We start from the raw sequence: 26,040 nt of genomic DNA on the forward strand, positions 1-26,040 counted from the left end.
TTAAAAAAAAACGGCACCGGAAAAGGAGTTCGTATGAGCCCAAACGGAGTCTCGGAAGTTCCAGAAACAGGGATTGGACAAGTACAGTCACCAAAAACAGAGATTTCTGAAAAACATATTCATCAAAATCAGAAAACAATGCCACCACGTGAAAGTACACGAAAAATTAGCCCATTTAAAAAAAAATTGCACCAAAAAAGGAGCAAAAATGAGCAAGATATGGCCTTCCAAAGTTGAACTGCAAAATTGAAAAGCTCAACGGGAGGGGGCTGATAAATTTTCAAAAAATGGTGACGTCAGCAAACTGCACGATTAAATTTGACAGTCGTATGGCTGTCGCATAAAACTTCACTCCATGCTGATGTGGCGTTCGTACTGTACGAATAGATGACGTGTCACAACAGGATTTGTAGAAAATGTTGATGTGTCCGTATGGTCTGTTGACGTGGAATTTCGTACAGTGACGTGGATGCCACGTGTCATGTTGACTAGGCAAACAGTGTGGCAAGATCCGTATGTTGACTGTGTGCTTTGGTGGCGCCCCGGAGGTGACAGCGTGGCGTGGTCCGTGGGGTCCGCGTGGATGGGCAAGAAAAGACGCGGCGGTCGACGGAAATTCCGGGCCGACGGATGGCAGTCGCCGGGATGGCGGTCATCGGAGACAAGTTGCCGGCAGCAGCAGGGTCGCTGGCAGGTGCAGGTTGTCGGCAGGGTCGGCGATGGGGCCACGGGCGGTGGTCGGAAATGGAGCCGGTGACAGAAAAAGGTAGACCGGAGAAACGGTCAGCAGCGGAGGAAGGTCGGCCGACCAGAACTTGTAGACCCTGCCAAATGCGAAGTACGAGTACGGATCGTGGGGGGGGTGTAAACCCCTGTAAAAACACTAACAATTTTTTTGATTTGATTTTTTTTTTTTTGAAGAACTTTTGTAATATTTAAAAACTATGAAATATAAAAAAAAGATTTAAAGTATTTTTGTAGAAAAATAATTTTTTTTCAAAACAATCCGTACCATATAGTCAAATTGGCTAAATTTTTCCTCCAAGTCCCAAATTTGACTTTCACCCAATATAGGCGAATTTATAGTCAAAATTCATGGAAATGGCCACCCGGACGCAATGGCGAGGTCAGATCTGGTCTAGGATGCCTTCAAAAGATGCTGCTCCTCAAATCTGCCTCTTGACGCCACAATAATGTCTCTCAAAGACGAATCAATGACGCTCTAATGGCTTTGATACCATGTGAGATTTTGCCAAGATCAAGAGCTCAATGAAAAGTACAAAATAGAGAGACAAAATATAGGACAAGAATAAACCGTATTCTCATCAATAGATAAATGATTAATAGATCAATAGTTGTTGTTACAGTGAATATGATCTTGCTTATATAGGCAAGGCTATATGGATATGTGAGCACACAAACATGACACGTGGCTCAATAAGAAACAAGGATAGGTAGAAAATAGGTGTGGTAGGTAGGAGAAAGAATATAATATTCCACATGAGTTGGATCACCCACCGAAGGTGGAATGTAACAAGAAGACCACAAAAGGTGGAAATTCTCCTACACACACTATCCCAAAGTGGGACAAACACCCAAGTTGTCTCATACCCAAACTACTATGAAATGCATTATCCTAAGTAAACTTAAGTAAGGTGTAATAATATCCAACATGAATAAATAATTACACCAACACAAACTCATTCGATCTTCCTCCCGATATCTTTTTTTATGACCAACGTTTATTGCTCCCGTTTGATATATATTTTTAACATGTTTGCTTATGAATTGTCATCCATAATCTTCTTCAGTATCTTAATTTCTTCTCAGATAAAGGAATTGGTTTGTGTAACTTGTGAATGAATGGCTGCATTCTAATCACGTTTTCTTGATTTTCGAGCATTAAAATGTTTGATTGCTCCATAGTCATTGCCGTTAATTCAAGCGCTGCCCTTGTATTACCAGAATCGTTGCCTTGATTAAATTCATTAATCACTGCTATTTATTAATCATTTACAAAGGAGTCGGCTGTTTCATAAAGTCGACCATATGCATTAATTTCTCAATAAACTCGATGCCATAACAAAATGGTCTCCGTTCTTTTTGAAGTCAGCTGCTTTTCTTAATTGACGTGTCATTCTTTCTTGTGGCGTGGCAACGTAATTCACACTTCCTAAATCATCGTTATGAACATTATCGCTGCATCCTTTGAGACGTCGCTACTTGTCTTTGGTTGATTGAAGTCGACCATCGCTTTGGTCTCTTGATATCTTGAAGTCGACAATGCTGCTCTATTAGAATCGCTGCCTTACGAATTCATAAGTTCTTATATCCCTACTCCATTAATTATTATATCCCAAGAAAAAATATTCTTTCACGGATATTTCTATCAATGACAGACAAAGGATGTATTGTCTGAGAAAGTCGTCTGGATACGAGTTCTTTGTTTAATTCTCACAGAAGTCGGCAATGTAAATTCAGATCATTGTTGCTCAAATTGCACTCTTTCAAATGAAGTCAACTTTGCATTACAGCCGCTGCATGAGTCATATATAGATATCACTTTTCTGTGTATGGACCTTGTTAAATCACTGCATATCAATAATGAATTTCCGCATACAACCGCTGCATACATGTGCTTTCTGTTCAAAGTGTATTGCTGCATAATGACTGTTATTTTCTTCGAACCATGATTGTTGACTTTCTTTATTTATTATTCTTTGCTTTCAATATGAATTGCTTTCTGTATCACTGTCAATGCTCTCCATGTGCATAATCGTTGTTCCAGAAGCTTCCCTGATATAGGTCATGTCTATCATCATCAATGTCTGATCACTGTATTTGTTTTACCGTGTATTGCTGCACCAATCTTTCTCCTTCTATGAGATGAATCTAGCCATCAATCATATCCTCGAGTTTGAGTTCCTGGAGCTTGAACTGTCAATGATTCACCTCTGAGTGCTTGAAAGTATTATATAATGTTATACACAACATCTGTACAAGCTGTCTTCATTCTGGGCGATAATTACTCTTTAATTCATTCGTTGTCTTTACACTTGATGGTTCGCCTGCACTAACAATACTACTTGATAATACCATATTCAAAACTGATTTCACATTAGTCTTTTAGTCTGCAACAGTTGATACATTATTTCTGTTCATATAATAGTGGTTCATAGTTTTTTTTAAGTTGGTAAGAGCTGATTCATGTTTGATGTCCTTTATATGATGTAAATTGTTGTCTAATCAAGTGTAGTCGCTTTCTTGTGAGTTCACTGCTTTATCATGTATCTGAAACTTCCAATGAGGTTACTGCTCTTACCAAAACCTCTTCAAGTTATCTGTTTAATCCAGTGTTCAGTCAATGTTTTTCTTTATCCTTTGCTATTGTAGTTACTTGACATTAATGATGGATCTTGTCCATACAATAATGAATCACTTTGACATCAATTATAATAGTCTTATCCATACACCTTTGGCATCAGTGACAACTACTTTGCTCCCATGACATCAATGACAACCATGCCAATAATCTCTACAGAACACCTTTGACATCAATGACAATATTTTCAACATAACTGACTATTTTAGAAGCTAGAGTTCATCATGGATTGCCATTACAGGCAACATTGAATGGGAGGCATCTAGGTGGAGGCAATTGTTTTCTGGCACTGTTTGATGCATTGTTTTAAATCAATTATATAGGAAGTTGAAGCTTATCATGATTCCTGAGACATGACAATCGGGCAAACTTATCATTTTAGCACAAAACTGCCTTCATTGAAGTCCGTTTTCACTTGAGTGGTGTAGGAATAAAGAGCAAAGCACTTGGAATGTTTGGATGATATGGAGTTTTATCAAATGACTATAGGAGCAGATTAGCCCATTCACGTAGATATCTGTGTAATGTCCCCTCATGTTAAAACTTTGGAAATAGGGACAATTAACTCACAGAGATCACTTGCAATAGACTTCATTCCACAAAATCTCTTAAAATAATGATAGATGATGCTAATCAATGTTAAGATTATCTCTGCTGTGTCTAATATGTTCACTGATAATTGTGCAAGAATGATCTCTAATCTGTAATGCTGGAGTTTACTCCGCTATTTCTGATTTGACTGTGTTGTCTATGCTGTAAGATACCCCTCAACTGCTTGTAGCCCTTTCTGATATACCAATATTAATATGATATATATTCTCTTCTTAATCGCTTAGAGTGATTATGACAATTTGTTGTTTCTGATTATGACTGTCCAAGTATGCAATTTTACTTTGTATCCGTCTTAGGAGACCTTTGATCTATATATGAATGCTTACCTGTTATATACGATTATGTGGCAATTATATATGATCTTTAGAAATGATTGCTTGCCTGATTTGTCTTGTGAATTATAGCCATTCCAAGGCGCTGTGTCTGAAATGCAATGTTTGTAAATATGTGTCCAAAAGCCAAAGACTGTTTGCTCAATAAGTGTCAATCCACAAGGGGATGAAATAATAAATGAAGATGTCTGATTTGCCGATGATATAATTTGATGTCATTGGAGGGTGTTAGGGTTATAAAGTAAGCTATAAAGTTCTATGATGATCCCTTTAGAAATGGAATTGAGTATCCTTTTATACAATGTGCTTAGGATAAGAATTTACATTACCAAGGGTGATGTCCTATGACCTTTCAGTATCGATGCCTTCATTATTGACTTGATCACATCTTCTTATTATGCTTAAGCGCACCATTCCTCAACCGCTGCATATAGACTTAATCTGAATTAATAATTAGTCTTCTATAATTGCTACACCAAGACATTGCACTCTTTATCATGAGAATCTTCATCATAGTAATTGCCGATAGTGTTGAGATGATTCATGTCTTCTCAAATCTATTCTTTATTCTTATTTATATAATTGATGATACACAGCCATTACTTTATCAACTATTATTGATAACAACCTCCTCCAATATGTAAGTCGACATATGGCTCCTAATCTTCATAGCATCGTTCATTGCCGTGATGTGGGATTAGCGTCACATGCTTGATTGGTCCATAAATCCTTCTAATCTATATGTTTGCTATTATGAATCGATGACCATTTGATAAGTATTAGGAGACTGCTGCATTGTATTTTGATCATTGCTCGATTATAACAGTATCTCCTTTATCGTTGTTCCACATTTCCTTTTGTAAATCGATCACTCCATGTTATTCAACGTTGTTTTGTCTTCCATGGTTTAGTGACACCTATGGAACACGATGCTTGGTGTCTATGAACTTTATAAGTATCCTTTGCTTTAGAGTCTTTCATGCCATTAATGTACTTCGTCAATGTGCAGAGATACCGGCTCAACGTCATCTTCTCTCATATGCTTGTCTTAGTTCATAGGTCCATTGCTTGTAATTATGTTGCTCCATAGATATGTCGTGTTGGACTACGCATCGAATAGCAAAGAGGGGATATATCTTTCTATCAACAATGCAGTTGCCGGATTAATATAATGCCGAATTGGCTGGTTTGGTCCTTATATTGATTGTATAAATTCATTCTTTGTAAACAGAAACAACTATCTTCACACATTGATGCAAGTAATGAACTCCAGCTGCGTAATGGTTACTACGGAAACCTCAGGGGAATCATGCTTGAATCATGACCACCGAATATAACACACTATGCCTATGGTTATGGTAGCACACACATAATGAATTGTTTCTTGCTTCTCCTGATCAATAAATATCATTGTCGTAACTTTAATTGTTATCTTTTGATACACATATGATCTCCCATATATAACGCCTTCCAAAGAAGAAAACTTGGAGTGCTACGTATGTCTGATTGCTTACTACAAATTGGTATCCGTAAAGGCCATACTTATCAAGAGGCTTCCTTCGTTCATCATATATTTGTTTCTTGATAGCTCTTGTAATCTTAAATCTATTGATTATTTCATTCATCACAATTACAATCTGGTTCAGCTTATACATTGTTATGTTTATAAAGATATTACAAGGAGCTTTCTCAAGTTGTTTGGTTCTAGAGATTTAGCATTTGAATTGGGTACATCACAATCTGCAAGGCTTTAGCTCAAGATTACCATTTTTTCAGACTGCAAATGAAGTTTCTAGGGCTTTTATGGCAGGATTGGAGATGGAGAACCCTGTTAATATGGAACTAGAGATATTTGGAATAGGATTAGAAACGTTTTGTGTTTCCTGTTGAGTGAATAAAAAATGTGTACCCACAATCATGAGCGGCACCTCTATATAACAATCTTGTTGTAATGAAGTGATAGAAGACACGTTGTTGCAAATGAAATATTTATTGTTCAATCTTTAGAGATGAGAAAGTTAAAAAATGTTTTGAGTTCCATGTTTTAAATGCTGATTTTATCTTTAATTTAATTTGCTTACCTGATTATGTATTTCCATGTTCGTTTTAAGATTTAGCTGATAAGAGACAAATCGGTATCATTTTGGTTAAGGTGGGCTTCTATTAGATTTTCTTTTAGTAGGATATTTTTTTCCCGATTGCAGTCTGTGCCATTTTCCAAGTGAAATATGTTTTTAACTGGTGCTCTTTGAATGTATTTATCCTACTGGTGTCTATTGTGTGAGCTTCTTAAGTGGTAGACTGCACACAATATGATGAAAATATAACAGGGACGTGTTTTTATCTCAGATTATATTGTTATTTAATTGCATTTTGTGTAATCATAATGTGAGGCCTCAATTCTTTTGTTTTCCTAAAATGTGGGCAAGAATGTTATTGGTCTCTCATTTTGTAGGGTTATTTATTTGAGATTGTTAAGGTTGAGGTCTTATCAATGGTTCTTTTACTTGGCTTATGTTTACAAGTCCTAAGATAGAGATGTAATATAAGTTCTGAAATTGCATAAATGAAGCATATGCTAGACGGGTGCACCTTCAGTGATAGCCAAACCTTGATGAAGCTGCCAGTCAACAATATAATAGTTGGTCTAGTTGTGAGAAAAAGGTGATCTGTATATTCTAGAAGTTTTTTTCAACATGGTTAATTTAGGATCTTTATGTAATACCTATTTCTGCTGATTTTATTGGGTCCTTTATCTTAATATCATAATTATGTTGTGTTGGAACATGAGAGAGGGTGGGTTATTTCTTGTCCTATAAATATGTTGATTTGTAGAAGGTTTTTTGTTTTGTTTGAGGTGCCTTAAATTTACTGTGAATAACAACATCTTTGTAGGTGGGTCTTGTATATATGGTTTATGTCTAGTACTTTGTGTAAGCTTCTCTTTGACAGTCTATTTTCCGATTCATAAATAGACATATTTGATTTGACCTTTGGAATGGAGAATTAGGATCACCAAATCAAATTGTAACTGTCAGGCAATGAAAAGACAGAAGTGTACGATTCATAAAATATGTTGATTTGTAGAAGGTTTTTTTGTTTTTTGTTTGAGGTGCCTTAAGTTTACTGTGAATAACATCTTTGTAGGTGGGTCTTGTATATATGGTTTAAGTCTAGTACTTTGTGTAAGCTTCTCTTTGACAGTCTATTTTCTGATTCATAAATAGACATATTTGATTTGACCTTTGGAATGGAGAATTAGGATCACCAAATCAAATTGTAACTGTCAGGCAATGAAAAGACAGAAGTGTACGATTCATACATATAGTTAGGCAATTTTATTGTCAGCAAGCAGAAGTGCAATTGATTTTGAGAGGCAGGGAAAGAAAAGAAAAATGCAATTAAGCTGGCATGATTATAGATAGGATTGCTGCCGATGAAAGAAAGAATTGGGAGGTTACTGAAATATACAGAAGCACTATTACAAGAAGGAATGCGGTGGATACTGATGGTGGAGTACTAAAAAAATGCTGCACAGCAGTGGAAATTATCATTCTGTAGGTTGCTGCTTATAACACTGAAGATGTTTCAAACAATACATACAAGCATTTTGAGCAAACTTTTACCCTCCAAACAATGTATCTTAGGATAACACTTGAAGTGTGTTTGGTACCTTTGGATTTGATATGAATTGGAAGCAAGATGCGAAAGAGTCAAGCATAAGCAAAGAATGTTAAAGAGCATATTATTTAAGTAGTGATGTTGCAGTTCAATATATTCTGAACCCAATTTGAGAGAGGTGGTTTCCAATACAGCCACAATAGATGATTCCTAAAGAATGTATTTTGAGATGTTGAACCCTTAAGTGTATACCAGGAGAGTAGTCACTAAGCAATTTTCATCGGTCCATATGAGATATAAATGTTTAGAGTTCATAACTCTTGTTTTTTAATTATACATCCAATTAAAATCTGTATGTTTGCAAAAGAGAAATATTGAAGAAAATTATGTTTTGGACAATGGTGGGTTGTCAGATACCTCTACACATCACTCTTATCTTCTTGAATTGTCCTTGTTCTAGGAGTGTAGCACCAAGTCAGAATAACTATCCCTTCTTCATGCATTGGTGACACAGTACCAAACTTAATACAGGTATGAGAAATAAAAATGTTTCTTCATGAAATGTTCCCACATTAAATTTGGAAAAGAAAACACTCTATGGGACTGTTCAAAAAGAACTAATGGTTGATAAGAACCCAAGCGGCATATTTTCCCAACATAGCGTTTGTTCATAGGGCATTAAGCAATTTTTTGGATCAAGAATCAAGATCAGTTTCATTAGTATACCCCAGAATCAAGATTATTAAAACTATATTTTTGGACTAAATACTTAATAATGAATCTTCTACACATGTTATGGTAACTTGGTAGAAAATGCTTGTAAATTTTAGCAAAAGCTGTTGCATACTTGTTCGTGCTTTGGTTTGTCTCATAAGGTTTAAGAAACATATGTTATATCCTTTGGTTCAATATTACTAATTGTAGGTGATTGTCCTTGCTTTCAAAACACTTTTATTTTTCTAAGATGCACTGTGCTTTGAACAGAATAAGTTAAACAAGGAGTAATTTAGTTTTGACTGCAGATTTGACACTGTAGCAGGGGTTTCTTTGTAAGGATTGGATTATCATACTGGTTCTTGTCTTATCTCATAGTGGATTTCATTTGTGTAAAACATTGTGACAGGTTGCCATTGTTGCAGGAGGATATGCAAAAGACAAATCACATGAAGAAAGTTCTTCTCAAAGCAATTGCATTGCTGGCTGAACAGTTAAAATCTGCTAAGGCTTCCCTTGATGGAAATTTGGTGAATATTCTTTTGAGCATGGTTCCAGTTTTAGCTCATTTATGCTTTTTAAATATTTTGATATGAAAAAATTTCAAGAAGCTGTGTATAATAACAATCTACAGCTACCTAACATTATTTGAAAGCTTAATGACAATTATGTGAATCAGTGGCAAACAAGAGAGTTCTTCTAATCTGTCAAGATTAGAATATGAGACTCTACCTTTGATTCTGCTTCACATTGATGTAATAAAGATGAAATGCAATTGGGCCTGTACTGTATGTACTTTATTTTACTAAAACAATTTGAATACAAAACATCACATCCATTGCATCTGCCCAAACATACTATTCTACCGAGGATAGGAAGAATCATACATCAAAATTAGCATAACAGATTAATCATCTATGCAATTTGTAAAATCTCCAGTGTAATCAGACATGACTCACATAATATTTTAAATGAAAAATGTGTGGAAAGCTGAAATTTTATTAATCCAAGTATGTGCATAGGAGAACATGGTAGGTTAACATTTTAGGGTTGTCGTTGGTTGCATCCATCTTCACCTAATCTTACCATAACTCTCATTTATGGAAAAATGTAAAACAGAGATTAGCTGTACGTTACATATTGTATAATCATTCATTTTATCCAGTACATCTTTATTCGTGATCATGCATATGTACAGGTTATGACATGTAACAACCAAAATGCTCTCTACCCAGACTCGACTGATTTGAAAAAGTGCTATTTGTCCCCTGCTAATGCCATTCCCTGCTAATGCCACTGTTTTCTGGGTACTTGTCACTGAGAGTCTGATGCTTCACGGTAGATTTCGCTATCTTTAGATTGCCTTGGCCTTTTATAATTCATATCAGTGCAGTGATGCCATGCATCTCTGTATAGGAGCCTTTTGTCCTGCTAACTAACTGTTGATATGTTCGAAGTTCTCAATCCCCATTGCTGCTGCATCATTCATTTTGGTGTAAATTTTGTTATAAAATGATGCAGGAATCAACTCAAAAAAAATTGAAATCAGATGAAGCTATGCATGTCATTGGTCTGAGATTTTCAAATTGCTGTGACATTTGTACTTTCTCTGTTAACTTTTAGGTTTTCCTTCATCTAGATTTAGATGCCGAGCCAAATGTAATAAACAACCAGGCATATAGCTTCTTGCTTTAATGTCCAAAAATACTTACTTGTGATGTGTGATGCACTAAGTAGACTTATCTTTTTGTTCTCTTATATATATGAAACGCGACATTTCCCTGGTCATGTATTTGAAAAATTAGAATTTGACAAATCATGGAGGAAACAGTTCGAAAAACTGGAATCAATGAAGGATCAGGCAGAAAAGAATTCACCCTTTCTTGCATCAAAACTTCTAAATATTTTAGTGTTGTATGCATTTAAAGCTTTATGAGCTATTTTATTTGTTGGATACAAAATTAACCTTACAACTTATCTCTTCATAACAAGGTTGCATGTCTCACAGATCAATGAGGATAAAGTGTCAATTCCAGGGGGTCCTCATGAAATAAACTTTCTTTTGCCCTTTGCGGATGTGAAATCCATGCACGGTTAGACACTTTATATCTATTATTTTGTATTTTTTTGTTGAAGTATTTCTATTTTCAAATAATTAATAGTGTACTGGTTCTTTTTCCTGCATGAGACATTAGGTAAGCCTTTTGTTGCTGATATTACTGTTCACTATTTTTTGTCATGTAAAGGTGTCTTAATTTTTTTGTACCTCAATTGTTAAAGTTGGCAGCAGCGAAGAGGTTGTTGGCTTGGTGGTTTTTAGTGGTACAATATTTGCACAAGCATATGCTTTCCCAAGAGAGTCACTTCTGCAGGCTGTTGAAGATTTGAAGGTAATCTTAATTTGTTTTGTTGACAAATGTACATTTATATTTTGATTGGTATAGATGGTTTATTCTATGTTTACATTCTATACTTAAGTAGTTGTACTTATTGATTCTGGGAGACGTCTATGCTTAGGAATGTTCATATTTCAACTTTTGTGTAGTTAGGAATGTTAGCCAAAGCAGTTTCATCAATTGAATATAATATCATCATTATACAGTAAACCCTATAGTTGGGATATTCTTGACTATTATCATATGTTCATTGATGTATGCTATGTTCTATTTATAATTTTATTCATAACAAATGGAGTGACCTGCTGCACCTATTTGGTAGCATGGCAGCAGGAATAATAAAATGCCATATATTCATATCTCAGTCACTTTCTTTGCCACCGCTAGTCATTGATGTGTGATCATTTGTAAGCTGTGGACTAAGTGATATTGAATTTTTCTCTGTTCCATGTGGTTTGGACTTGATGGTTGTTAGGGGATGGCTTCTAAAGTGTGTCATATATGACACAGACAAGATCTGAATTTGGAATTTCTTAAAACTACTCTTTGATATATATATTAGAGTTTGCTGAATTTTATTGTATTGTAAAAATTAAAATTCGCCGAACTTAGTAAAAAGGTAAAAATTTCATCAAAAATTGCCCCCCCCCAAAATTGTGAACCTTTATTTTACTTAAAAAGTAAAACCCCCAAAACCCTTAAAAAATTGCTTGGATTTTCACTTTTAATTAAAATAGAAAAGATGGGCATTTGTTAGGGTTTGTCCTTTGTGTTTTTAAAAATGTGACTGCCACTACTTTGCACAAACATTAATTATTGTTTCTATTGGGTTTTCTGTGAAGATCTATTGCAAGTAAACCATATCTTTGGCCTTTGTTCGAAGTTTAGTGCATTTTCTTTGTTACATTTTGTTGCTGTTTATGCAGCTTTCCCTTTGCTGCATTTTTCTGGTGTTTGCTGTGTGTGCAAAGTTGCTATCAAAGGTTGAATTTGTGTTTGAAGACATTGAGCTATGCCATTGCTGCCTTGCTGTGCCACCATGCCATTAAAACTGCTGAGTTGTCTTGCTGCTGTGCTTTGTCACTGTTCCATTGGAACACGATTGCTTTTTCCACTTTTCCACTTTTAATTAAAATTTATTAATGACCAAATTCTATGGTAACTTAATCTTTTATTATAAATTTAAACTACTAATAAATACTTTAATTTGGTTTTTATAATTTGTATATTATTTTGTTTTAAATTTTAAATTTATTTATAGTTTTATATTTGTATGTGTATATTTTCCTTTATTTTAATATTTATTTTGTTGCATTTTTTTTGTCATTTATTATTTAATTTAAAGATTTATTATTTTAGTTATAAAGTATTACGGCTGGTTGATATTTCTATATATATCTAGTTCTCCCATTGATCTCTAAGTCTTAGAAGTCCGCCTGCTTAGGAAATAAATTATATCTGCATGAATGACCAAAGGTGGCCAATGAGTCTCTAAAGTGCAAGTAGGAGTGTTAGGAACAAGGATGTTTGTAGCTGACCAAATTGTGGTTGTATCTGTTGGTTGAAAATTTTGTACACCTGGGAAGGCGTGCACAATTAGGGTTTTGGGCACAACGTGTGAATTAAAAACTCTCCTAATTCTAAGGGAAGGCTCTCCCTTTCCTAATTCTTCTAACTACTACAAACTAATAATAACTTGTTAACACTAATTTAATCTTCGGTGAAACAACATCCTTTTCTTCTTTTCAAAAAGATGATATTCTTTTCTCTTATTTCAGAAAATAAACATAAGACTTATAGTAACAAATACAAAAACTTTTACAAAATTTCAACAATTACAAAAATGCTTATACAATAGGTAGCGAAGTTTTCATAAAAGCATAGTCTTCTGTTTCTTCCCCGGGATGGGAAAATAGAAATAAAAGCTCAAAGTCTTCACTCTTCTATTGTCCTCTCAACCTTCCAAAATGATTATTATGGTAACAACGTGCAACATACAACAACTCAAAGTTTGTCAATATAATGCACTTCTAAACTGTAATGAACAAATCAGTTACAAGCACAGAGTCTTGTAGCTTTTTTTTTTTATGAACACTCAACTATGCTAATTTAACCCTCAATATTTGTAGTACAAAGTCTGCAAGAAATCGGATTAAAGCTCTCTACAACAACTTTACTAGAATCTCAAGTATATTTAGAAAAATATATCACTATGACATAAGAACACGTTGAATATATGAACAAAGTATCAACACAAAGTCTGAAAACTCAAATGTTCTCCTTATATTGCTTGAGAGTTAAATTTACAAGTATAAAACACAGTTTTTATTGCTGTAAATTTCTGTAGAGTTTTCTTGCTTGCCAAAATGATTCATATTACGTAGAGCACCCTCCCATATATAGGAGAGGGGCTAAGAGTAAAAAGTGGGAGAAGTACAACTAACTAAGACTTATTCCATAATTAACTATGATTTATTCCAAATTACAGTCCTACTGTTTTCAACTTGTAATTTGGTTACATGTAATTACAAGTTACAAGAATACAAGTAATGTGACTACTTGCAATTACAATTTTTGGCATTACATGTAATTTGTCAAAGGGAAATTACAAATGCATAATTGAAAGTAATCTAAGTGTCCGAGACACGACTCTATTTACATCATCCTCTGTCTAAGAGGTCTTTATGTTGCTGGCACTTAAGTATTCAAGACCGGTGAAGGTATTTGTCCAGGAACATCAACTTGCATCATTTGACCATGAATGGTAATGACAGTGACCTCATGAAGATCAACCACTAAACTTGAAGATAATTAACATTCTTTGTTGGTCATTGTGACAATGAAAGTCACTGCTTTTTACCACAGTGCTGCTATACTGCATTGTAACAATGCATTCCTCTGCTGCATTACTCCTTCATTTGTCAAGTTCTGTCTTACAATGGTATTGACCTCCACATTTAGTGAAGGAAAGAAAATATTCCCAATGGTGAGACTAGAATTGTCATCCCTGATTCTAGATAGGACTTGATTTAGCCATTGTTCTTTGCTTCATGGTTCATGATATTTTAACCCTCTCTATGCATATGACGGTGTACTCTTTTCATTTTACATCATTACTGTCATCAACATATGACAACACTCGCTTTTTCTTATTGTCCTTACATGTATTGGGACCCCTTGCAATCGGGTCTCTAGGACTTGATTACAAGTGCAAAAGTATTTAATATTCTTGCAATATCGGCTTGCAATCGGGTTTTGGAGGCCCGATTACAAGTAAAGGGAACTTGTAAAAAATGAGACAGGGTTACATGCTTGCAATTAGGTTTCTAAAACCTGATTGCAAGTTATAATGGAATGGCAAATAAAAATGAATCACAACTTGCAATACAAAAACCTACATACTTGCAATCGGGTTTGTAAGACCCGTTTGCAAGTAATCAAAGTAGCTTTAGTTGCAGTCGGGGTTTTGAAACCCGATTGCAAGTGTTATAGGTTTGAACTTACATTTCGGGTCTTTGGACCCGATTTGCAAGTAATAGTGCAACACAACTTATAATGGTGTTTCAGAGATTGTAAATGGGTTTATAAGACCTGATTACAAGCAAAGTTAATTGACTTGCAATTTGAGTAAAAAGTTCCAACTTGCAGAAGGGACTCAAAACCCGATTTTGAACAAAAAGCTAAGAAAACGAAAAGAAAGGCTGACAAAAACTTGGACAAAGATGACAAACACACCCTTTGATGATTTGACATTAAAAAATGAGTTTTAAACCTTGTAAAACGTTCCGTAGAGAATGAATGAATGGATGATTTTACTGACGTCCACGAGACTGAACAGTCTATGGGACCAAGAAAATCAGAAACTCTAAATCCCCTGAGTATATTTTTTCATGTCCAATCTCTTGCTATGAATCTTGACTAGAAAGCTAGCCGTTTGGTTGATCTTGTCCTCGACAAATAACTGATGCATGTTGTCAGCCTTAAAAATGATCTCATACTGATCCCGAATATCTTCATACACTGTGCATTTAGTAAGAAAGTGCCATTCAGTCTCTACTGCTCCCAACCCGCAAAACAAACAAGTTCTCTCTTCCCATACCTCCTTGGGCCTTTGCCACCTACCCGTTTCACACCTAAGATGATGTGAACCAGTCCTCAGCTGTGCCAATTTCTGAAAGTTCAAAAATTGAGACAACAATATCTGAAATGCATCAAAATCTGCACCATAAAGCCACCTAGTATATTTATCCTAGTTTGAGACATGCTATAAAATAATCACTGAAAACATGAAAAAGGTGAAAAGACAAGTCAAAACTAGTATTTATTTAAATGGTACTTATATTAACATTACAACTGACTAATTCCTTTGTAGTGAATTTTCAGTCGTTACTGATAATATTTATATGGGATTTTGACTTGCAGTCACTGGAGGATTTTCAATGTACTGTTGCATGGAAGAAGGCTCTATGGCATACATTGCTATGCTAATTTATATAGTATGATATATATATGAATCTTAGTTGCTAAGGTTCATAGTGATCTTATGGTTCAATTTTTAATCTTCAACTTAACTTCTGAATGTGCAATAGACATATGTTTTGGGGCTACGTGTTGTAATTGCACACTTTTGCACTTTTACACCCATGTACCCAAGTTTTGGGGTTCACACTAGGTGGTATGTTCTTGTACCTTGTATATCTATCTTGTACCGACACACTCATGTAACCTTGGTTAAAAAGATTTCTAAGAGCTGAAATTGGACCACTAAAAAAATGGTAGTTCTTAACTAGAGGGACTGAATCATAGCTAGCACATCCTTGCCAAGTTGGAAAAAATTAAGTGACATGATACAAGTACAATTAACCTTGTGAGGAAGGTCCATTGATGAAGCCATGCTAAGAAAAGAGATTGAGATTGAATTCAGAGACCAAGGTTGAAGATAAAAGTTGGTTCTAAATTCTAATACATATAAGGTCGGACTAGAAAAAAGAACTAATGACTTTGTCATTGATCACCATAAAATAATCTTGAGAAAGCTAAGAGGACTTGGCTAGATAATCCTATGTGAAAACTAGGTACATCTCCTAGACCGTGTCCTAATATCCAAGATCGATGATCCTTCATACAAATTTGCAAAAATTGAATTGCACATATTGCAATAGCCTAGAATTTGAGCAAGGGGAACTATATGACCTGCTCCACGAGAGTGTACCTGACATATCATGCCTTGAGTAAGAATAAGAAACTAGGGTACTCTGGTGACACCTTGCAAAGGAGGATGTTGTTTGACTAACCAATGTATATTTTTATTTCAAACTAATGCATCCAAAAGGTGCTTAACTACTTCAACAGCTGAAACAGGATAAAAGGACATAATGAACATGCTAATCATGCAGGTCATTTAACTTAAAGCACTTGAAAGTGATAACCTCCCAAAGGTAAAGGGCTAAACTCCTATAGTCAACATAACAAAAATGCTGAATGGGAATCTTCTTAATTTGTGCTTTAAAAGTCTCTTATTGACTTTGCACTTCATGTATAACTTCAGGTTGTGCTCTTGGGCATGGTTTAGCATCACGAAACAGTATGTGTGCAAGGTTATCCTTCAACTGATTAATACTCCCCCTCAAGCATTTTCACTTGGCAATCTGTACATGTTATTATCCCTTTTTTCTTTCCTAAGGATGGCATGTATCCAACAAGGACCCCATTATTCGGGTGGACATTGTCCTTGAAAACTTGGATCGGTTTATAAATGTATAGTAGGCTGCAATTGGCGTATTACATTATACATGGTTAGTTTCAGGCTAGATTAATAAATAAATTATTAGTTACGTAGTTGCATTGTATAAATCATCAAATTATATCTGATTCAATCAAATAGTATAAGTTTGTTTTCTGCAATAGTTTGATTTCTTATTACTCACATATGGTATTAGAGCATGTAGAGTCTCTGGGAATGTGAAAGTGCTGCAATGGCTAGTCGTTTGAATGGAAGACAATACATACCCTGCATTGGAAGTTGATTGTTCTGCCTAATTTCTTTGGTCAATCTCTATGCTAGTGAATGGTGAAAGCTGCATAAACATTGGGACAATGAAGATCGAATATAACGAGGTTCTCTTTACTGATACCTCGAGCCAGATGAAATAGCGGCACACTCGAATTATTGTCATTGCTATATTATTATTTTCATCACTCTGCTCTTCATCTCATATCTGCAGCTCTGTTGGTATTGTGAGTGGAGGAAGATCTGGAGGACCGTAAGAAACCTTTTCTATGTTTGAGAAATATTTCTCAAAGAGAGAGAGCACCTTTGAAATGGGGGTTTGCGGATTGGATTGATTAACTTTAGGCTTGTGTTGGGGTGTTGCGACATGTTAGGGTTGAAATCATGGTCAATAATTAGGCACTATATAAGTAGGCATTTCTGCTAGCCGCACGAGAAGACTCTCCATCTTTGTGTGGAAAGAGGTATCGAATGATCAAAGAAAAGGTAAAAGTGGTGATTTAAAGGGTTTATTTTTTGATTGGTGGTATTTGCTATTTTGTAAGAGTTTATACTAAAACCATTGCAGAATATAATTAGTCTTGATTATGTGTGGAAGTTGCCACGTTTGCACAAGGTATGATAATGTGATTCAAAACTTTTTTTGATAATTGTGTGAGGTTATTGAATTAATGATTAGTTTTTATCACTTCATTTTCTATGTAATTGAAGTCAACAAAATCCTTCAGAGTGATAAGGATATAAGGGTGTGTAAAGTTGAATAATGTGTCCATCATTGGTTGAAATTGCCATTGTCATGATTACATATATATCAAGCATTGCTTGCACATTTTGAGGTATCATTGCATTCTAAGGTTATTAATCTGTAATCAAGTTTTTTGGTGTAGCCTCTTCCTACTAAGAAATAGTAAATGGGTACAATTTTACACCTTGAAAAGGACTTTGCTTTCATGTCATTTTATACTTGTGCTTTTGGGGCTATCTTTGCAACACCTAATGAGGCCTTGAAAGACTCACACAAGTCGTCAAATAAATAAAGTGTAACAGGATCGAATCGGAGGTTTGAGGTAATGGAGGCATGATGATATCTATCATTCCAAGCTAGCTTCTCACTTAGGGATGATTCATTGCATGAGAAGCATCCTCTCACATTTGTGTCCTTGAAGAAAAGAGGGGGCTTGGCATTGTGTTGCTTCAAGAAGCAAGGGGGGGCAAGATTTCTTGTGGGTGCACTTGGTGTATTCACATTTTGATCGATGATTTGTTGAGCACTTGAGGAGACATTAGACACACTCGGAGAAGATGTTGACTTTTAGATGAAAGGTGTGTCATGTGCAGACGTTTGTTTGGTGATTTGTGCAGTAGAGGAGGGATTGTTTCTAGAGCACTTGAGGAGGCGTTAGACACACTTGAAGGAGATGTGGACTTTCAGAGGAAAGGCGTCTCATGTGCAGCACTAGAGGAGGCATTAGACACACTCAGAGGAGATGTGGAATTTCTGAGGAAATGTGTCTCATTGTGCATGAGGGTGGGAATACTTTTATGTTCTCTCATGTTGTGCAGATGGTTGCACGTTATACAGTCAGGAGATCCATTGATGCAGTCAATTTGGTGTTTCTTGGGTGAGCGAGGAGGATTGGTGAAGATGCTTCATCAAAGTCTCCAGAAGGATTGGGTTCAAAACCCTTGCAATGTTCCACTATTGTTCCAATTAATGTAATAAAGGGGGGGTGGGGGGGAATGTTGGTGTGTTACATTATAAATGGTTAGTTTTAGGCTAGATTAATAAATAAATTATTAGTTACATTGTTGGTTAGTTGGGAAGTTACATTCCCATAGGTGGTTTTCATAAAGGAAATAATGGCTTTAAAGCAAATATGTTGCAATGTATAAATCATCGAATTATATCTGATTGAATCGAATAGTATAAGTTTGTATTCTGCAATAGTTTGATTTCTTATTACTGTCACATGCAATAGATTTAAATGGAAAAAAAAAACATTTACACATTCTTATCATATTAAAATAAAAGAAGAAAGAAAAAAACTAAGAACAATTAGGGTTTGCAGCTAAATAATTAAGAAAATATACGAAAAACAGCTAGGGTTTTTTTTTTCATTAAACTAAAATAAAATAAGAAAACAAATGTAGAATACAATAGAAATTTGAAAAAAGAGAAGAAAAAGAACTTAAAACTACAAGCTTACCTCTTCAAATTTGCTCGAAAATGAAGGTAGATAGGTCCAAATCAGTGGTGGTCTCTTCTAAATCTTCCTTAAGCTTTTTTGGGTATATCAAGGGCTGCTACAAATGTGCTCAAATGATCTTGAATCACTATTTTGTTCTAAACCAATGTGATGGTTTCCTCTCCAATGACCTATAATTTTTGCTCAAAAAGTACTTTTTCTCTCTTCTTTGTGTTTGAAAACAAAGTGAACATCTTTTTAGGGTGGAGGAGATGATTTTAATTCATTTTGTTTTAGAACTATGTTTTTAATTGTTTTCTTAACTCATAAGTTTGCTTGCTATGGCCGAGTCTACCATGCGGGACTCATTGAGTCTCTATGAGTCCAGGCGAGTCTCGTAACTGTGATCTACACCAACATGAAATAGTTAAGTAGATGAACGCCACATGATTTCATGAAGGAAAGAATCAAACTAAATTCAAAGCTACAATTTAAATAGACATTTTGCGAATATGAAGTGTAAAAATAATATGAAGTGTAAAAATAATCGATAGTCAATTCACTCAATGAAATTATAGCCATACAATCATAGTTACACAATCACTTTTGTTGAAAGATGCCTTTTGTAGCATAAACATGACTTCCACCAACATTCATTAACTTTCATGAAAATACAATAACTTGACTGGCAATATTTGAAAAATAAATTGAATGAATGATTCAATAATCGGATAATCTATTCAACAATATACAAGCCTAGATAAAGAGATTACAAGGACGACGTTCTAAATTAAGAACAAGTCGTTTGAAGTGAACTACTAAAAAGCCAAACGCTAAATAAAACTTAAAAGCTAATTAACTAAAAAGAAAAAGCTAAATGCTAAATAAAGCTTAAAAGCTAATTAACTAAAAAGAAAAAGCTAAATGCTAAATAAAGCTTAAAAGCTAAATGACCATTAAACAAGGAACTAAATATAGGTGACTAAAATATAATTAAATATTCTAATACCTTCCCTTAATGGTCATTCTATCTACTAACTACCCTACAGAAGACACTGTAGGTCTTTTGATCACAAATGAAAATAACACTTTGCTGCGGTGGAGACCCTCCCTGGATCTGAAAAGTGTTAATGACCAAGAATACCAGAATCCATCCAACCAGACGTTGGGTAACCAAACTGAAACCTGAAACCATGATTTTGAGGAAAAATCGGCAAACCCTCCAAAACTGAAGATACAAATAATCATTTTGTGGAAAAAAAAATGGTAAAAACCTTCGAAACGATTTTTGTGGAAAAAATCGAACAAAACCCAGAAACTTTGCATGGCAAGACCCAAAACACCACGTGGTAAAACATTAGACATCATGCGGGAAACACCAGACAACATCACGTGGTAAAATACTAGACATCACGTGGTAAAACAACACTCCTTGATTTTTGAGGAAAAATCAAGAAAAACCCTCCCATGATTTTTAATGGCGAAAAATCAGAAAACCCACAGACAATTTTTCAGGAAAAAATCATGAAAACCTTGGGACCTGTAAGACGAGGTCTGCCCTAAATCAATTTGATAAAGGTAACGATATTCAAATATCATGAACATGCACTGTTGCCAGGTGTTGTGGCAATTGTTGAACTTTTGACTGTGTTCCAATATGATGTTGGTCAAAGATGCCATCACGAAAATGGAAGTTGAATGAGGTCAACCTAGTGAAAGCATGATACAGAAGAATTTGATTCAAAAATAAGAATAGAAGGAGCTGCACAAAAAATCTGAAACCCTGGACGATAATTCTGGAACGATTTCGAGGTTTGGAAGAAACCAAAAAATTAAAATTTTCTGCACACTTAAAACAGCATAAATGGTGCCTAGAAAAAAACAGCAAAAATCCCAACGTCCACAGAAATAGCAGAAATTGTGAAATGTTTTTAAATTCCAAGGCAAATTTGTGGGCACAAAATTCGACGTGCGGAAAACGACGCATCCAGAAAAATATGAGACCAACCCAAAAAAGCTCTCGAAAAACCCACCAAGAATCTGAAAATAGAATGCAAATCCAGCGGCTCAAAAATTGAGGCACGGAAAACGATGCACCCAAAAAATCTGACGATCACCCAGTTGAGGTCTCAAAAAACCCACCAAGAATCTGCAACCAGAATAAAATTTCAACTTGAACTGAAGGGTCAAAACCCTAGTCGAAAATTGCAGAAACCCTAGGGAAATTTTCAATCTACAAAAAAAACTCCAGGTTGCAGGCCTGAAAATATCCAAAACTCTAAAAAAAACATGAACTGCTGCCCAACACAGAAATTCGCCCACAATCCAAAAACCCTAAAAAAAAAGCAAAATCGCTTTTTTTTTATTAAAAAACAATGAAAAAAACCTGGAAAATATTCCAGAAAGAAGGGCATGAATTTTTATTAAAAAATTCGCGAAACTTTAAAGTATCCCATTGACCCGCTCTGATACCATGAAAAATAAATTGAATGAATGATTCAATAATCGCATAATCTGTTCAACAATATACAAGCGTATATAAAGAGATTACAAGGATGACGTTCTAAATTAAGAACAAGTCGTTTAAAGTGAACTACTAAAAAGGTAAACGCTAAATAAAGCTTAAAAGCTAATTAACTAAAAAGAAAAAGCTAAATGCTAAATAAAGCTTAAAAGCTAATTAACTAAAAAGCTAAATGACCATTAAACAAGGAACTAAATATAGGTGACTAAAATATAATTAAATATTCTAATAATATTTATGTGCACAACACACTTATGTATAAATTCTCTAGAGGTAGCTTTTAGGGTTCAACTTTGAAATAATAATAAAACAATTTCAATAAAACTCTACATTACAACGACCTTAATTCTATCTGCTACAAGGAGGAAATAAAACACTTAAATAGCCTAAAATAGGCTCATCTGCACTTAACATTTGCTTTCTTGTTGATATAAATTACTTCAAATGAAGAATATAGTGCAGTTTCATTGTGACATTACCATATTTGGTGCCCTTTCTCTGTAGCTATGCCACTAAAATAGTGTGCCAAAGTTTTTATTTCGTGCTCTTTATTTGTAATATTTTAATTTTTCTTAATTACATGTCAGAAAATAAGATTGGAAAAGAAGAGTATGGCATTTATAAAGGATATAAAGCCCGTATTATTAACATCTTATTTGAGGCAGCAATCACCCTAGCAAAATAATATGTAATTGATCATAGATTATTTTTAAAAGAAACTGATGGTGTCTTCATCTTGTTTGGAATGCAAACAAAACTATTGTGATTTAAATATTTATTTTACTTGTGTTAACATTCTTTCTATGTGTTCACATTATCTGATATTTTTACTGGAGTGTTGAAGGTTTCGACGTTGCAGGAAAAACTCGTTAAAAAAAATTAGTTTTTTGAAAACCTGTTTTATGTTTTCTTTCGGCAATTTTTTTGCTGAGTTTGGGTGATTTTTCCCGTTTTTTGCCCTAGAAATGGACGTGAGCTTAATGCAAAACTTGTAGACGAATTTTGCCGCGAGTGACTCGTGGCCATGCACGTGAGTTAGGTGATTTTTCCGCAAGTTTTGCATCTATGTCTAGTACTACTGTAATTAGTACGTGCATTAGCAATGGCTGTCTACATTTCCTGCCAATATGGTGATCTAACAAGGTTTAAAGGAAGCCCATTGCCATAAATGGAATGAGCAATGCTCTTATTTGCAACCTTCATCTCATTCTTGAAGGCCTTTTTTGAATGGGCCTCATTTATGTGAAGGAAATGGGGAATTCTCTTCTTTGGAAGACAGTGGTCATGACATGAAAGGATGTATGCCAGCCATTTGGGATAAGGCACTAGAAGGTTTCTAGGATGCACTCTTTCCTTTGATCTATTACTTACCATGTTCTTGTTCTTTAATACACCAATATTTGTTGCTTTAGAAATCTTTTTTATTTAGTCCTTGACAAATTTTTGTTCCCAAGCCATAAGTATCACACAATTGAGCTTTCACTCGATTGTACGAGCCCTTATACTCATGTTTATATTTTGCAACAATGTCAACACAACTTCCACCACTTGAAAGTTTTTTCGATCATGGCTGTGTCTCGCCAAATAGGTGATGCTATGTTCATTTCTATGAAAGTTGTTCAATGTCAGCACAAGCTATGTTCATTTATAGGTGATGCTATACTCATTTCTACATTTTGCAACAATGTTAACACAACTTCCACCACTTGAAAGTTATTCAATCATGGTTGTGTCTCGCCGAATAGGTGGTGCTATGTTCATTTAAAATGAGCTCTCTGCAAGTGGGGCAACTACTGAATTAGAACCACTAGCCATTCTGTATGAATACAACAAAACAACAACAAAAAAAAAACTTTATAAATTTACAACCCTACAACTTAAATAACAAAATTTCAGCATTATAACCCCTATATTATGTATAAAAGGTTTAGGAACATAATATTTAAATGTTAAAACCTTAATTTTTTTAATAAGAGTTGAAATCTTGAAAAAGAGATTCAAAACTTGAAAAAATTAGTAAATTCATTCATCTTTGATGGATAAATCTTCTTCATGCAGCTCTTGCTCCTATTGGTGTAGATTTTTCTGTCTTGTACCCCTCACAAAGAAAAAATGTAGCAACCTTGAAAAATGAACAATGACAGCTTGTAGGCAAAAAATGTTGTTTTGGTCTCTTATATTTGTGAAGTTAAACAAAAAGAGTCATATGCCTTCACTTTGGGTGAAATTAGCCTTTTAAGGAAATTTGTGGTTTAAAAAATGATCAACAAGTGTTTTTTTGGGCCCTTGGGTTGTTGGCTGCCCTGGTTTTGGTTGGGTTTGGTGTGGGCCCCTCTTGGGCACCTTGGGTGTTCAAGGCAGACATTGGACAATCCTAGAACCATCTTGGCCCCTAAACTAGACACATACGAAAATGGGAGGGTTAGAGTGAACTTGGTAAGTTAGATGCCATCTCGAGGAAGTGCTTGGACTTGGTGATTTCCCTTCTTTCTCTTTGGCATTCTTTTGCAACACCTATGCCACCTTTGGTGAAAATTATTAGTAGCCTTGTTGCTTATAAATTGCACCATGACTTGTCACTTAATAGTTCTTTCTTGGTTTGGTAGGTTTTCCACTTCATTTCCTCACTTTTGGGTGTTATTCCTCATTAGAATTGCCACGTTGAACTTTCGCCCAACTTCATCTTTTGCTCTCCTTCATTGGCATGATGTTATTATCTGTCACCTTTGGTGAAGTCAAAAGTGAATGGGGGAGCTTTCCTAACCCTTTGCTTATCTTGTTTTTGGATTCATGTCATTGTCATTGCATCTTTTTTGGTTTCTTGTTGGAGCTATCAAACTACTAAGAACTTGATTATCCTTGTTTGTTAGTGGAAAAAATGACAACTTGATAATTATATTGAATGGAAAGATTGGTTGACTACCATGGTTTATTCACTACAAATTTGATTGTAGGGCCAATTTTGCGGGATACCAATATTGGTGACATTGAAAACTGAAAGCACTACATGGCTTAAGTGATTTTCGCCTTGTAATGTGACAATGGATCCCCTAGAAGTGCGCCCAAGTTTTTTGGAACCATTTTCTAGTGATTTTGGCCCTCCAATATGTCTTTCTCTTCTTATGGCTCATCAAAGATCATCTCGGTCTATGCCCTTTCCTAACTTAAAAATTGCCTTTAAGTACCTTTTCATTTGTCAGCACAAGCCTTAGAAACATTGATGACTATTTCTTTTGCCTTACCACCTCATTGCCTTTCCTTGTATTCAAATTTTCATGCTAACCTTGTTTGACGCACTCGAAACCCTCCTCTTGGAAGAGCCTCAAAATTTTGTATTTAAATCAAGGATGACATCATTGATGGCTGCAAGGAACAAGGACTTAGATTTGACTCACAAACAAGAACCGATTGAATTGTGGCTTGATATTTGACTCTATACAAAATCTTTTTAATGTGTAGTTACAACATGTTTTTAATCCCACAAAGCGTAAGTTCAACAATGATTGAGTGACATCACAAGTTTCTAAAGATAAAACCATGCATTCTCTTTCCTATTTTGTTGCAAGGGCACATATGCAAGGTAAAATGAAGGTTGCTCAAGGTAGATATTAGATATTGCCCAAAGAGTTGTATTGGTAGCGCATATGATGCACAATCTACATGACATAATGAGAGAGTAGGTAGAAAAAAATGGCGTGATAATGAGTTTCTTTGTAATTACTCTAGGACTATTTAGAAAGGTAAAATAGTTTGATTCTTGGAATATTCCATTTACATTTATTGGTAACAATTTGCTAGATGTTGTACAATACAAGTTTTCATATACATTTTTTGTGAGGTCTTGGTAGGAATTTGATGACACACAAAATGGTTAATTTCTTCCATATCTGTACCTTGCTGCATATGATCTTCCATCCTAGCACACTCTCGATATATTTTAATGCCAGTTTGAGGCATATATAATTATTATGGAATTGGGGATTTGTGAGGATTCTATATATATGGATGAAGTGAATTATTGTAGTCTTGTGGTTCTATAGAGAACATCATTTTGTGTTGATTGGTGCATCTACGTTGAGGGAGTTGCTTGTTAGAATAGTTATATTGACCACCCGAGCACTCTTTTATTAATGTTAACTTATGTTAGTTTGTTTGTTGTTGATGAGTGTGTTGAAACAATACCCCTACATGAATACGTCACCGAAAGAAGTATAGAAACAAAGAGAGAAAGAAAGAAGGAAAGTACAATTGCTATTAAAATAA

General features: G+C 34.9%; 1 protein-coding gene across 4 annotated transcripts in view; it reads left to right on the forward strand.

The window, feature by feature from the left end:
* LOC131074824 (uncharacterized) overlaps positions 1-26,040 on the forward strand; it is a 168,393-nt gene that overhangs the window by 63,966 nt on the left and 78,387 nt on the right. For 3 of the 4 annotated variants that reach the window (XM_058011537.2, XM_058011534.2, XM_058011536.2), the window contains 3 exons: positions 9,071-9,191; positions 10,670-10,754; positions 10,942-11,051. In XM_058011537.2, coding sequence (XP_057867520.1) covers positions 9,071-9,191; positions 10,670-10,754; positions 10,942-11,051 — 316 coding nt within the window. The remainder of the gene's footprint in view (positions 1-9,070; positions 9,192-10,669; positions 10,755-10,941; positions 11,052-26,040) is intronic. The other variant, XM_058011535.2, reaches the window with a different exon arrangement.

Source organism: Cryptomeria japonica, chromosome 6 (assembly GCF_030272615.1).
Source record: "Cryptomeria japonica chromosome 6, Sugi_1.0, whole genome shotgun sequence".
Lineage (NCBI taxonomy): Eukaryota > Viridiplantae > Streptophyta > Pinopsida > Cupressales > Cupressaceae > Cryptomeria > Cryptomeria japonica.